The sequence below is a fragment of the Phaseolus vulgaris genome, chromosome 3 (genome assembly GCF_000499845.2).
Source record: "Phaseolus vulgaris cultivar G19833 chromosome 3, P. vulgaris v2.0, whole genome shotgun sequence".
Lineage (NCBI taxonomy): Eukaryota > Viridiplantae > Streptophyta > Magnoliopsida > Fabales > Fabaceae > Phaseolus > Phaseolus vulgaris.
Genome location: NC_023757.2, coordinates 6,507,858 through 6,521,046, shown reverse-complemented (window position 1 = coordinate 6,521,046; position 13,189 = coordinate 6,507,858). Strand labels below are relative to the sequence as shown.

At 32.6% G+C, this 13,189-nt stretch overlaps 1 protein-coding gene across 2 annotated transcripts; it reads left to right on the top strand.

The window, feature by feature from the left end:
* The first annotated feature begins 4,537 nt into the window (after positions 1–4,537).
* Positions 4,538–11,314, top strand: LOC137806459 (uncharacterized). 2 transcript variants are annotated; one of them, XM_068606598.1, is made up of 3 exons: positions 4,538–4,678; positions 4,918–6,193; positions 10,661–11,314. In XM_068606598.1, exons 2-3 carry the CDS (start codon positions 4,998–5,000, stop codon positions 10,773–10,775), a joined length of 1,311 nt encoding a protein of 436 aa, XP_068462699.1. In that variant the 5' UTR covers positions 4,538–4,678; positions 4,918–4,997; the 3' UTR covers positions 10,776–11,314. The 2 variants fall into 2 exon arrangements, with proteins under 2 accessions (XP_068462699.1, XP_068462700.1); XM_068606599.1 differs by having other exon boundaries at positions 4,552–4,678; positions 4,929–6,193.
* Positions 11,315–13,189: the final 1,875 nt, after the last annotated feature.

Below are 13,189 nucleotides of genomic sequence, written 5' to 3'. Positions count from 1 at the left end.
CTGCACTTTGGTCTTTGTTATTGGCTAATGTAGATTGACTTGATTTTCTTCTTAAAAGGGTTAAAACACCCCTAAGTGTCTTAGAAACAGAATACCATCACCTGTTAATAATTATTCACAATCTATTACATTCAAAGTTCACTTCAATCAAGCATAAGAAATAGCATGATACGAATTTGAATAATTTAGTGACAGGAACACAAACTTTAATTTATAAAACTATGTATAAAATTAAGGACTTGTGTATGGTTTTAAATCGTGGTTGTAATTTAGTCACAAATCATTAATACGACAGCAAATTGTGGAAAACATTGTGGATGAGGTCACAATTACCGTCAGAAAAATAGTTGTAGTAAATTGAAAATCTTTTACCTTATTGTCAAAGTAAAGATTTGGTTTGTGTCTGATAAAGGTCGATTTTGTGATTCACACTGCAGATAAATAACCTCCATTCTATACATTTTGAATATTTCTTTAAATAATGATAATAAAAATAAAACTCCAATTTGATGGAAGAACAACATCAACCACACATAGGTTTTCTCCTACAATGTAGTAATGTACTGTTTCACTCATAATTATAGTTACATGTTGATAAGTAAGGTATGGATGTTGAGAAAGATAGATGATATAAGGAGCAAGCAGAGATTTGAGAGCCTAGATATTTGCCTGTAAAAACAAATATATTGTCATCTTAACTTGATAATAACCTTTTGTGAATGTTATTGTTTTATCAATTGAATGGAACAACATATTCATAATAACTTAAGAAACTACAAAGTTCAGCAAATAAATTGCTACAATCTGTCCAAGTACAACTTGCATTTTGGTTAAATTTTGTCTTTAACTGCCACTTATGTGTATGTTTTTCTTAATTCACAGTTTTAAACTAGTGGAAAGGGCTAATTCAAACAATTGTTGAAATATTGGAACACTAGCACTATGAAGGTTATATAATTTAATGTCTTATTATTTTAAAATTGAATTATTATCTAAATTCATTGTTATTTTTATCTTATTACAATGTAGAGAATTAGTGAGCAAAATGTTGCAAATAGGACACAACAAAAGTACATTCATTGTATGGGACCAACCAATTTTGCTAGAATTCATGCTGAATTAGTAAGATACTTCTAATTATGTTTGAATATTTTAAATCCAATACAAAAACATCCTATTAATTTTTTGTTATTGTTTTTTAATATGTAATTGTTGTAGCGTGCTAAGAAAAAGGTAGGAGAAAAAGTTACTCAAGCGGAAATGTTTATTACAACTCGTCAACGTCGAGAAGGCCGAAGAGGAAAAGAAATGGATGAAGAAACATACAATATCATTGTAAGTTTACAAATATTTATGAAGTGCATATAAATATATTATTTTTAATAATTAAAATTCATTATCTTTTATTAGACTAAGCTTCAAGGTTCTATTGAAAATTCAAGTGAATATGCGGAACAAGCATTTCATCAATATTTGGTAAAGAGAAACCCGGGAGAGTACGATGTTATGGAAAGACTATGACACCATCAACATTAAAAAAAAGGAAGAAATTGTTGCTATAAGAAATGAACATGCAAATGAAGTGAGTGGCATGACGAAGAAAATTGAAATTCTAGAGGAAATGGTAAAATTTGTGGTAAAGCAGCAAAATCCATATTTAGAAGAGGATGACATAAATAATATGATGACACGTGTTTTAACTAAAGAAAGTAGTGGAGTGAGGCTACATTCATCTGCATCCACCCATGATCCCCATTATGAGCAGGTATATATAATTGAAATTGTTTACTAGACTTTGAGAAATATTTTCAAGTTACACATGAAATTGCTTTGATTTGTAATGTTGGAGGAGTACATTTAGAAGTTACTATTTTGTCCTTAAGTTTTTTTTTTTTTTTTTTTTCACTTGGATCATGGAGATATAAACACATACATAATCATATTGGAATTTCAATCATGTTAATAAGTTTAGTGATATGGATTAGAATATGTGGTACTCTTGATTTTGTGTTGTAAACACATACATGCAATTGTCTAGTGTTACATCAAAGTGTAATGGATTTGATTAAGACATGTTATTAATTATTTATACAATTATATTTTGGTAGAGGATGACATAAATAATATGATGACACATGTTTTAACTAAAGAAAGTAGTGGAGTGGGGCTACATTCATCTTTATCCACCCATGGTCCCCATTATGAGCAGGTATATATAATTGAAAATTGTTTACTGGACTTTGAGAAATATTTTCAAGTTACACATGAAATTGCTTTGATTTGTAATGTTGGAGGAGTACATTTAGAAGTTACTATTTTGTCCTTAAGTTTTGTTTTTTTTTCCACTTGGATATGGAGATATAAACACATACATAATCATATTGGAATTTCAATCATGTTAATAAGTTTAGTGATATGGATTGGAATATGTGGTACTCTTGATTTTGTGTTGTAAACACATACATGCAATTGTCTAGTGTTACATCAAAGTGTAATGGATTTGATTAAGACATGTTATTAATTATTTATACAATTATATTTTGGTAGTTGCTTTATTTATTTTGTTTGAATTAGATTTAATTAAAATATATTTATGCATTTTTTTGCAGCTTGAAGGAAATGAAGACTACGAAGACAATCTTGAAGAAGAATGAACTTATTGATATGTAGTAAAGAAACAATAGACTATGTTTTTTTAACTATGTTAGTAGTTTTAACTTTGAAGACATGATTGTTATCAATATACTTTAAGAAAGTTTTTGATTATGTAGTTGGAACACATCTATTTAAATATGTGAGATTTTTTTGTTGAGTCACTTCTATCAATACACATTATCCTTTAATATTTATTTTTGCTATCTTGAACTTTTGTATGAGTACTTCTTATAAAATTAAAGAAATGTATTGTTGTTTTTGTCAATACTTTAAACAACGCTTTTAAAATTGTGGTTGTTATCAAGATTTTAGGCAACGGTTTTAAAATTGTTGTCTTTAAAAAAACCGTTGTCTATTACCAACGACCACGCTCACCTAGACCACGGCTAAAAAACCGTTGCCTAAACTTTAGGCCACGATTTTAATGCTTTAGACCACGCTTTTATGCTGTTGCCTAAAGTGATAATTGTTGTAGTGCTTCCCCTACTTTTTCCTCTTTGATCAAACTTTGTAAAATTGAAAGTATCATCACTCCTAATTAGGCTAAAACTTTGAAGTATTTTGACTTTTAAACTAAACTCCTGTTCATGCCACTTCCATAAACAAATTATTGATTATTTTCTTAGTTCGTACTACAAATTACATAAGTGACAAACATTGTTGGGGCACAATTCGTTCGAGAAGATATCTTGATCATTTGATCAATTCACCATTTACAACTATATTTCAATTAACCTTTGGTCTAGAAATTTGTGAGGAAATTTTATAAAACCATCACAAGAAAAAGGAATAGACATGTGAGATTTGTGATACTCGGTTGCATATATGTAAAATAAGAAACCTTATGGTTTCAACCTTCCAGAATCAAGTGAAAGTTTTTGAAAAAGTATTATAAGGACGATCATGCGATACATGAAGAGAAAATTGGTTAATTCGGAAGAAAGTTACTCTTGGAGAGGCTTCAACATCACATATCTCTTTCTTCCACACTTCTTTGTTTACTATAGATATCCATTTTCCCTACTTATGTACCAACAAAATATGTTTTTTTTTTAAATTTATTTTTTGAATTAAAAATAATAATTTAACGGTTAAAAAGTAAGTTTAAACATTTACTATTTCAAATATATAAAGATAACATTAGAAAATAAATAAGTATACTTTTGACAATTCAGGTGTATACAATCACTGATGTGATAATTTAAAAAAAAAAAAATTAATTAAATGATGAGAAAAATAATTAAAATAATAATATTAAGAGTTATAGAATAATATAAGAAAAATGAGTTGTATATTTTAAACATTTTTAATTAGTTATAATTTCAACAAATTTGTCAACCCTTCCATTTGTATTGAATTTAGTATATATTTATTTAATTTCTTATTTTTTTTCTTAATTTTATCATTATTATATATATATATATATATATATAACACTAATAAATAAAATTATTATTTTTGTTATGTAGACAAATTCTTATCGTTTTATTTTTTAAAACTAAAATAACTATTTGTATTTTTTTAAAATAATTTTATTTAAAACTAATAAAATTATTTGAAAAAATATAAAAATATTTATATTTTTTTTAATTAGACAATTTTATTTTTTAGTAAATAAAAAAGAATTTATTTATTTATTTAATAAAATAAACAATCCAGTAACTTTTCTTTTCAAAAGACTTATAATTCTCTTAATACTATTTTTATAAAATTATATATATATATATATATATTTTAAATTATATTATATTTTAATTAATTATTCATTTGTAATAAATTATATAGTTTTTAATTTAATAAAAAAGTGAATACAGTGCCGCGCACTAGTATATATTATATGCGTATTAACAAGTAATTATGTCTTTTTAAAATTTAAAAACAAAAAGTATTAAAAAATTCGCGAACAATAATAATAATATTTACAGAGTTTTCAAATCAAATTCACAGGAAGGAGTTTCACAGAACAAGGTGGTGCTGGTCGACGCGCTGCCTCAAACGAGAGAGGGTTTCGGCCTCTGTAACAGTAAGTCCTTCAAACTTCTATCGCTCTTGTCTTCTTTATCTTCTTCTGTTATCTATCATGTCAATTGTTCGTATTTTGAATCGAACTCTTTGGGTTAAGCTTTCAATTTTTTCGCAAATCAAAATTTATCATTCACCATATCCTTTCTTTTTGTGTTCCTTCATTCGTTTATTCACTTTCTTGCAATTTTACTTTATCTGAAAATTTCTGTTGCTGTATACATGTTTTACCCATTTAAGGTGACAAATAGGGTTTGGTGGAGAAGGGAATCGAAACTACTTTGTTGTTATTCGTAGTCGCGTTCGATTGAGGAAGAAAGATGTCGGTGACAGCGGGTGTTAGTGATACTGTAATAGCGATTAGGGATAAGCTCAGAGGTAAAATTGGGCAAACAAAAGTTCAGCGTTATTGGCCTGGTAAAGTTCCTGAATGGGCTGATGAGGAGAATGAAGACGTTGCCGCTGCTGATATTAGACCCTCAAGGGAAGCTGCCTTGGAGAAAGTATTTCCTCGTCACGAAGAAGATACTGCTATAGTCAGAAAAGATGATCGCAGGCTCCGGCGTTTGGCTGAGAGTCGGATTGATAACCGGGAGGAGGTTCGGGCTGATCATCGCCGCATTCGGCAGGCTGAGATTGTTTCCACCATTGAAGAGGAGGCCAGGAGGCAGGAATGGTTGGAAATGGAAGAAGATGATGAAAATGCTTTGGCAGAAAGAAGGAGGCTGATTAAAGAGAAGTTGCTTCAAAGAGAGCAGGAAGAGGCGCTTCCTCAGGAAGAGGAGGAGGAGGAAGAAGAAGAGGAGGAGGAGGAGGAATCTGAATATGAGACTGATTCTGATGAGGAATATACTGGAGTGGCTATGGTGAAGCCGGTTTTTGTTCCCAAGTCTGAGAGAGATACCGTTGCTGAGCGCGAACGGCTTGAGGCTGAGGAACAGGCACTTGAAGATGCAAGGAAAAGGAGGTTGGAGGAAAGAAGGATTGAAACGAAGCAGATTGTTGTTGAGGAGATACGAAAGGATGAAGAAATCCAGAAAAACTTGGAAATGGAGGCCAATATTGCTGATGTGGATACTGATGATGAAGTCAATGAGGCTGAGGAATATGAGGCTTGGAAAGTTAGGGAGATTGGTAGGATCAAGAGGGACAGGGAGGATCGGGAGGCAATGTTGAAGGAAAAAGAAGAGATTGAGAAGGTGAGAAACATGACAGAGGAAGAGAGGAGGGAGTGGGAAAGAAAGAATCCGAAACCTGCTCCACCACCAAAGCAGAAATGGAGATTTATGCAGAAATACTATCACAAAGGAGCTTTCTTCCAGTCTCAATCTGACGACCTGGCATCCACCGTTGGATCTGATGGTATTTTCACACGTGATTTCTCAGCTCCAACTGGGGAGGATAAAATGGACAAGACAATATTACCCAAGGTTATGCAAGTCAAGCACTTTGGTCGTAGTGGAAGAACTAAATGGACCCATCTTGTCAACGAGGATACAACTGATTGGAACAACCCGTAAGTTCAATTTTCAACTTTCTATTATTTCAAGAAGAGTGGTAAATTACTTGTTCTATTCTTTGATATTATTTTGTTGTTGTCTTATCCCAAGAGAACTATATATTACATATCTGTTCGTATTTACCATACTTCTGAACTTCATCTGCTGTGGAACTGGTCTGAAATGTTCTCACATAACTTTTGCATTCTTGGAATGATGTTGAGAAGGTTAGGTCAAAAGTGAAATGTTCATCTATAATTATTTTTCTCTTTCATGATTTAGTAAATTTTACTGCTTATTACTTCACAAGTCATCACATCTGAAGAGTTAAGTATTTTTATGAATAATGGTTTTGTGATGCTGCCTCAAAGCCCAAGATTACTTAGTAATGGGTGTGTAGAGATAGGAAAAAGGTATGGTGTACCTGTGCAGTTTTAGGAGAAGAGATAACTAACTTTCAACCTGGCAGCAGAGCATGGGAGGAGGGCTTGCTGGTTTGTTGTTGGAGAGAGATTATAGTAGGTTGTGTAGAAGATATACTGGAATTAGGCTTGGGCTGGGAGTGATTACCCTCTTGAAACTGCATGGCAATCTTCATTTTTTCCTGTTGTACACAGAGTATACCAGGATCTGAACTCCCTTGACTAAGACCCGTTACTGGAATACAAATACTTTTATACTTAATTATGTAATTTTGGTCATTCTTGCTTGCTGCTACCTATCATTTTGCTTATCAAGGAATTTGATTGTGCTTGAGAATGAGATTGATGAAGGAGAGTTGATTGGAAGGAATATAGTTAAAGGAATATTTCAGTTAGAGTAAGCAATGTTGTGAAACTCGAAGAAGATCGTAAGAGGATTGGAAAAGGAATTAAAACTCATAACTCGACTCATAAGAGTTATTACTATATAAAAAATTATATTTAATACATACACAATTAAAAATAGGTTCATAATTCATAAAAAGTTCATGGTTAAAACAACCAATAAATTCATGAACGTTTAAAATGAAAAATTGAAATATAAAAGAGGAGCTCTCCCTCCCGCGACAGCACAAGAAAAATGAAAATAACAGAGAGGGGAGCTGCAGAACCGCGGCAGCAGAAGAATAGAGAAGGCAGTGGCAACGGCGGGGGTGTGACGACGACAAGCGTGATGACAGCTGCAGGTGGTGAGGGCGATGATGACTGCTACGGCAAGCAGTGTGTGAGATCTTGAACAATGACACAACAATGCCAAACCCGAGCAAGAAAAACAGAATTGGTGCCGCTGATGGCGAGGAGAACAATAGGCGTGGGCAACGGAGGTGTGAGTGGCACAATTTCAGTGAATGAGGTTTGATTTGGGGCTTTTTTAGGGTTTTGTGAACGTGATTTCAGAGCTGCATGATTTACCAGCAGATGAAACATGTTTTGGCCTCATCCTTGGGCCTTCAAAACATCAGATAAGTTTTTCTTTTTAAATTGGCCCGAGTAACGGATCGGAGACCGTCAACGATCCTCCGATCCAGCTATCTACTTGCAAACTTGTTCTGATCCCCTCAGCCAGCAATCCTCCATGCGAGTCAACTCGATTTCTTCTAAAAAATGGTTGAGTCGTGTGAGTATACGAGTATACCTGCGATTTTCACAACATTGAGAGTAAGCACAATTATGACATCTCACAAATCCTATTTTGTCATTTTGGAATTCATTTTGTAGAAAAACATGTTCCTTTTGAAATTTTACAATAACAGCCATGTCTTCTCTTCTGTTTGGGTCTTCATGATTAATACTTTTGTGAAATTTTCTGGATATTAGGATCATATTGCATGCCACAATTTAAATGAGTTGTTCATTAGCAGCCCATGTTTTATTTTATCTAAAAGGTAACTCCATATATAACCAATTTTTCTGTTACATTGCTTGCTTTACACTTCGATATTTTTACATCTATACTTAGTTATACAAGGCCTAATTTATACTCTATTATTTTTCCTTAAGATTGTTAAGATGTCCTGCATTACGGTTGTCAGAACTGGAATTGACCGGTTTAACTAGGAACCAAAGAATATCCAGTCCAAAATTTCCTAAAAGTTGGATTTGATTAAAATTGGGATAAAACTGGTGGGTAGAAAGGTTCAACTAGCTGGCTCAAAAATATGTGTTTCTTTTTGTTGCGGTTGGTTTTTCAATAGACTTGTAGTTGCAAATGGATTTTTGTTATTATCAAGGTTAAATATGATGAATTAGATTTGTTTGCTTTCATATATGACATACTTTTGTTATATGTTATAACTTTATGATACTTTTAAGTGAAGTTTAAATTTTAATTTTAGAAATTTATGCATTATTTTTATTAATACTGGTTAATATGTTGTATTATTATATAAAAAAATTAAAATAATAGTATTTTATTGAATTGGTTAGACTTCGATTGAATCTTTGAACCTCTAATCCATGTCTTTCCTGGTTTAGCGACTGGACAGGTTCTAATAACCTTGTCTCACATCAACTAGGAATATGGCCATGATACTCTTTCTAAAGCTTGAATATTCCTCCTCCTTGAGCTAGCTTTTAGGAGTGAGTTAGGCTTGTTTGTTTCTAATAATGTGTCTGAGTCTGTCTAGTCTTATGCTGGGTCAAATCTAGATGTCCAATTTTGCAGACATCATGCTCCTGATGTCCAGTATGAGGTACAAATGAGTTGTGGTAAAATACGTTGATCAAGAATATGGGTTGAAATACTCTTTAAGTCTTGCACAGGAATCCTCCCTTGGTCTTGCTTTGGAATCAGTAATTTGGGAGCATACATAGCTGCTACTTGTAAAATGCAGTTACCTATTGTTTCTATCCCAGTGAGATCTATGGTTTGTACCATGAACTGAACATCCTAATTTCTGATAATAGTCTTGGAATTGATGATGATGGTGATTATTTCTGTATTGTTTTAGTAACATCATTCTCATAATTTCTCTTGTATGATAATTCTGAACATTTCATTAATAGGGATTTGAATTGAAGTTATAATAACTATTATATGTCTTTAGCCCTTCATAATGCATTTTGTTTGAAAGATATGTGCCTCTCTTAGTATGGGTAGACACATACTTTCTTTTTCCTTTTTCCTGTACACTCCTATGCTGTAATTGGGTAGGGTAATTTAGAATAGGAAAAGGAATTTTTGGAGCATTTAAATACTATAGTTTTAAGTATTTAATATTTTTATTAGAAGTTCCCGGTATTTTGATTTTTCATATGGAAACTACGGATTTGGAGTTAAAAATACATTGGTGAAATTTAAAAATTCTTCTATACTCTTCTACATGTAGTCTTCTACCTTGTATCTTCTGTTGGCCAAACACCTCTCGGCTGAAGAAAATTGTGGTCTGAATTTAGTAATACTCAAGTCCACTAAAAACAACAGATATGGCAAAACAGAACAATACATGCATTTGGATTTAAATATTATGTAATAAAATTCAGATCATGTATCGATTATATTTCTTTTAGAGTATGTTGGTACTTTCCTTCCAGTCCTTGCACCCACACTTTCAAGTGATTTCCTACACACTTTTGACCATATACCTTGCTGGAGTGATAGGGAGTAGCTGAAAGGGTCAATCATTGCAGATTGTGTCTGCTAAAGTGGGGCAACTGTGTTACTGCACTCTTAACTTTGACTGTTCAAGTGGATCTCTCTTTAGATTTCTGAATGAAAAATGGCTTGGAAGATTTCTGTGCCTACTCCTTGTTCTAAATGTTCAAGTGGGTTCACTTGGAAAGGGAGCTAACTATTTCATTAGCTTTATCTGCAGACTTGAGTAATTTTAGTTTGAATAAAATTTCTCAACACTGACATGCAAAGTATCACAGTAATGCTGTTGATTCAATGGACTTCTAGGATAATGTTAATAGAAACTGACAGAGTTAAGTTCTATATGTTTAGTAAGATCTTGACGCAAAGTGGTTTTCATAGTACTTGAGTTTTACTTTTATTGTTTTGTTGCTTGTAATTTTTTGATGCTGAGAGAGTATACATGTAAAAGTTATGCTTTGAAATTAATGTCTAGACAAAGATATATTCCCTGTCCTTCGGTGACCATCTTAAATGCTACTTATATTATCTACCGAATGCTGAAGCTGTTTCTGTTTAGATGTTGATGTAACTTATTAAATTAATTCTGCCACACTTCTGATTCATAACTACAAAAGGAGTCTATACACTAATTTCACACCAGAATTTGTTCCTGCACTCATTTTAGGTGAATAATAGGTTTGCAATCATTTTATTGCAATAATCTTTGGAATGATGGGCTTTAGTATGGGATTTGTTAACACAGTTTATAGGAATTCATTTTTCTTAGTTCAGCTAACCTCCAGGCCTTCCGTTCCACTGAAAAAAGGGTTTCTTTGTTAATTATTACTAGTACAAGAAGCATTTAATACTTAGATATTCACTGCTGAAATATTGTTTTCTAACATTCTTGTTGAATTGTTATGCAGATGGACTTACAATGACCCACTTCGTGCGAAGTATAATGACAAAATGGCAGCAATGAACGCGTCTATGTCAAAACCTAAAGGAAGCAGAAAATTGAAGGATTGGGAAACTAGATGAATTTGAACTAGAAAATTATGCTTGGAAATCTCGTCACTTCTGTTATTATCCTTGAGATATGTCCTTATCCTGTGTATGCTTGTGCTCTGTCTTAAACAGAACGTAAACTATTTCATCATGGCTCAAGCATATATGCCATGGATCATGGAAGGCAATTCATGCAGAATGTGATAGGAATTCATCACTAGTTTATCAGGATTTTTTCTCCAGTTAATGAATCATAACTGATTTAGATCCTACCAGCCTAGATTAAAAGACTATGACATCCTTTCTTTGTTTATTCATCATTCTAACTTTATTACGGCTGGCTATTAGGATTTTATTGAGTTTGCTGATGCTTCAGAAGCCACTGTTTTTCAACTTAAGATGCTATATGTGCACAATTACGATGCTGACTTGAACTCCGACAAATGGCACTGTGGTGATGGTGTCGATAGGTGTACCCGAACACTAGCAAATGTTGCATAATCTTCCATGTTTTGATAATATTCTATATCTAGCTGACCAAAGGGGTATATAGAAAGTTATTTTGTATCCAACCTGGTACTTGTTTCTTTACAAGAGTTATTTCTCTAATCAATTAATATAATATTTAATCCAAAGCTTTTTCGGCACTTCTAACGAGTTAATTATCGAAATAATTTTTTTTCAAAAAACTAGTTTCTAGAGAAAAGGGCGTATTTTAAAATAAAAATAAAAAATGGAAGGTACAACAGATTTAGAAGTTAGTATTTAAAAATATCCTTTTAATAACTGTTATCAAATTAAACACTTATACTTTCATATTAAAAGGAAATAAATGTCAGGTATTTTAGAATCGGATAAAAAGGAGAATGTATCTATCTATTTCTTGTATCTCCTACTCAATTGGACACTTTTAATTTACGCAGTGGAATGTGGGAAAATTTAGGCTAGCATGCAGATTTTATTATTTTTGTTTAGTTTTGAATTAAAAAAATGCCATGGTTTAATATTTGTTTTCAAATATTTGCCCTGAAAACAAAAAATAAAAATGTGTTTTTAGTAGTTTTTTTAATATAAATGAAAAATAAAATAAAAGCGTAAGAAACGTCTCGTAATTATCAAGGTAAAATTACAAAAACATGTGGATCTATGTATTTCATATTTGACTTTCTTCACATAGCATATTTGTTTTAGGCCTCTTATAAGTAAATCGTATTTCAATTCTATCTTCATTGAAGGGCTTCCAAAGTCTCACGAAAAAGATTTCATCGCAGTAGTGGTTGACAGATTCACTAAATATGCTCATTTCCTTGCACTTAGCCATCCCTTTAGGTGGTCAACCGATGCTTGGGAACTTATCTAAGGTGCCTCAATGGAACTAAGAACTAAGCCTAAGTGGTTGAGTTGGGCTAAGTTCCGGTTTAACACTAACTACAACAATTCTCTGAAATTGACTCCTTTCAAATCATTGTATGGTGGTGACCCACCCTATCTTCTGAAAGCAGCCACAGTTCTGTCAGCTGTGGAAGAGGTGAACGTGTTGACCAATGACAGGGATCAAATGTTACATGATCTCAAAGGAAATTTGGCCAAAGCACAGAATCAGATGAAGAAGATTGGGTGTATCTCAAGTTACAACCATGTATCATTGGCTGGGAAGAGAAATGAGAAGTTGAGTCCACGTTTTCATGGTCCATATCAGATAAAAAAACAGATTGGAGCAGTTACTTTTCAGTTAGACCTTCCACCATAGAGTAAAATTCACCCTGTGTTCCATGTTTCTTTACTAAACAAGGCTCTCTCTCAGTAAGAAACTTCTCAACCTTTACCACCCATGTTATCGGAAGACCAAGCACTCAGTATCTTGGAAGGGAATCCTTGTACTCAAATTGTATTCAGTCCTTATTCTCATACCAGTTGCTGTCTATCAATTTGCAACTCACCTCACATTGCCAAGCCAATTTTATTATCTAATGGATACATCATACACTAGTGGTTTTTAATTCAACATTTATTTATCATGTATGTTGATATTGGGTCTTTGTATGTGGAACTTAAACTAGAATTATGGCTGATGCCTACTCTCTAAGATTGCAAACTGTGTTTCATATTGCATTTTATACCTTATGTTTGCATTTATAAATATGCATTACAAAAACATTCCACCAAAACACACAGAAAAATTAAATTCCAACTAGCATAATGGAACAAAGAGAAAGAGTTGGACATGAAAAGATACTGATAATTGATATAATCATAGCGATTGATCTTTGCTTTAGTGCACTCAATCTGCTAGCAGTAGTGTGATATTAGTTATTAGAGAACCATTTGGAAATTTTCTATAATTTCAAATTCAAAAGTTCCTAGGAAATTTAATGGGCAACATAAAGATTATGTAAAAAGGCTTCATCCATGAACAACCTTCAAAGATTCTTTACATGGAGATGCAG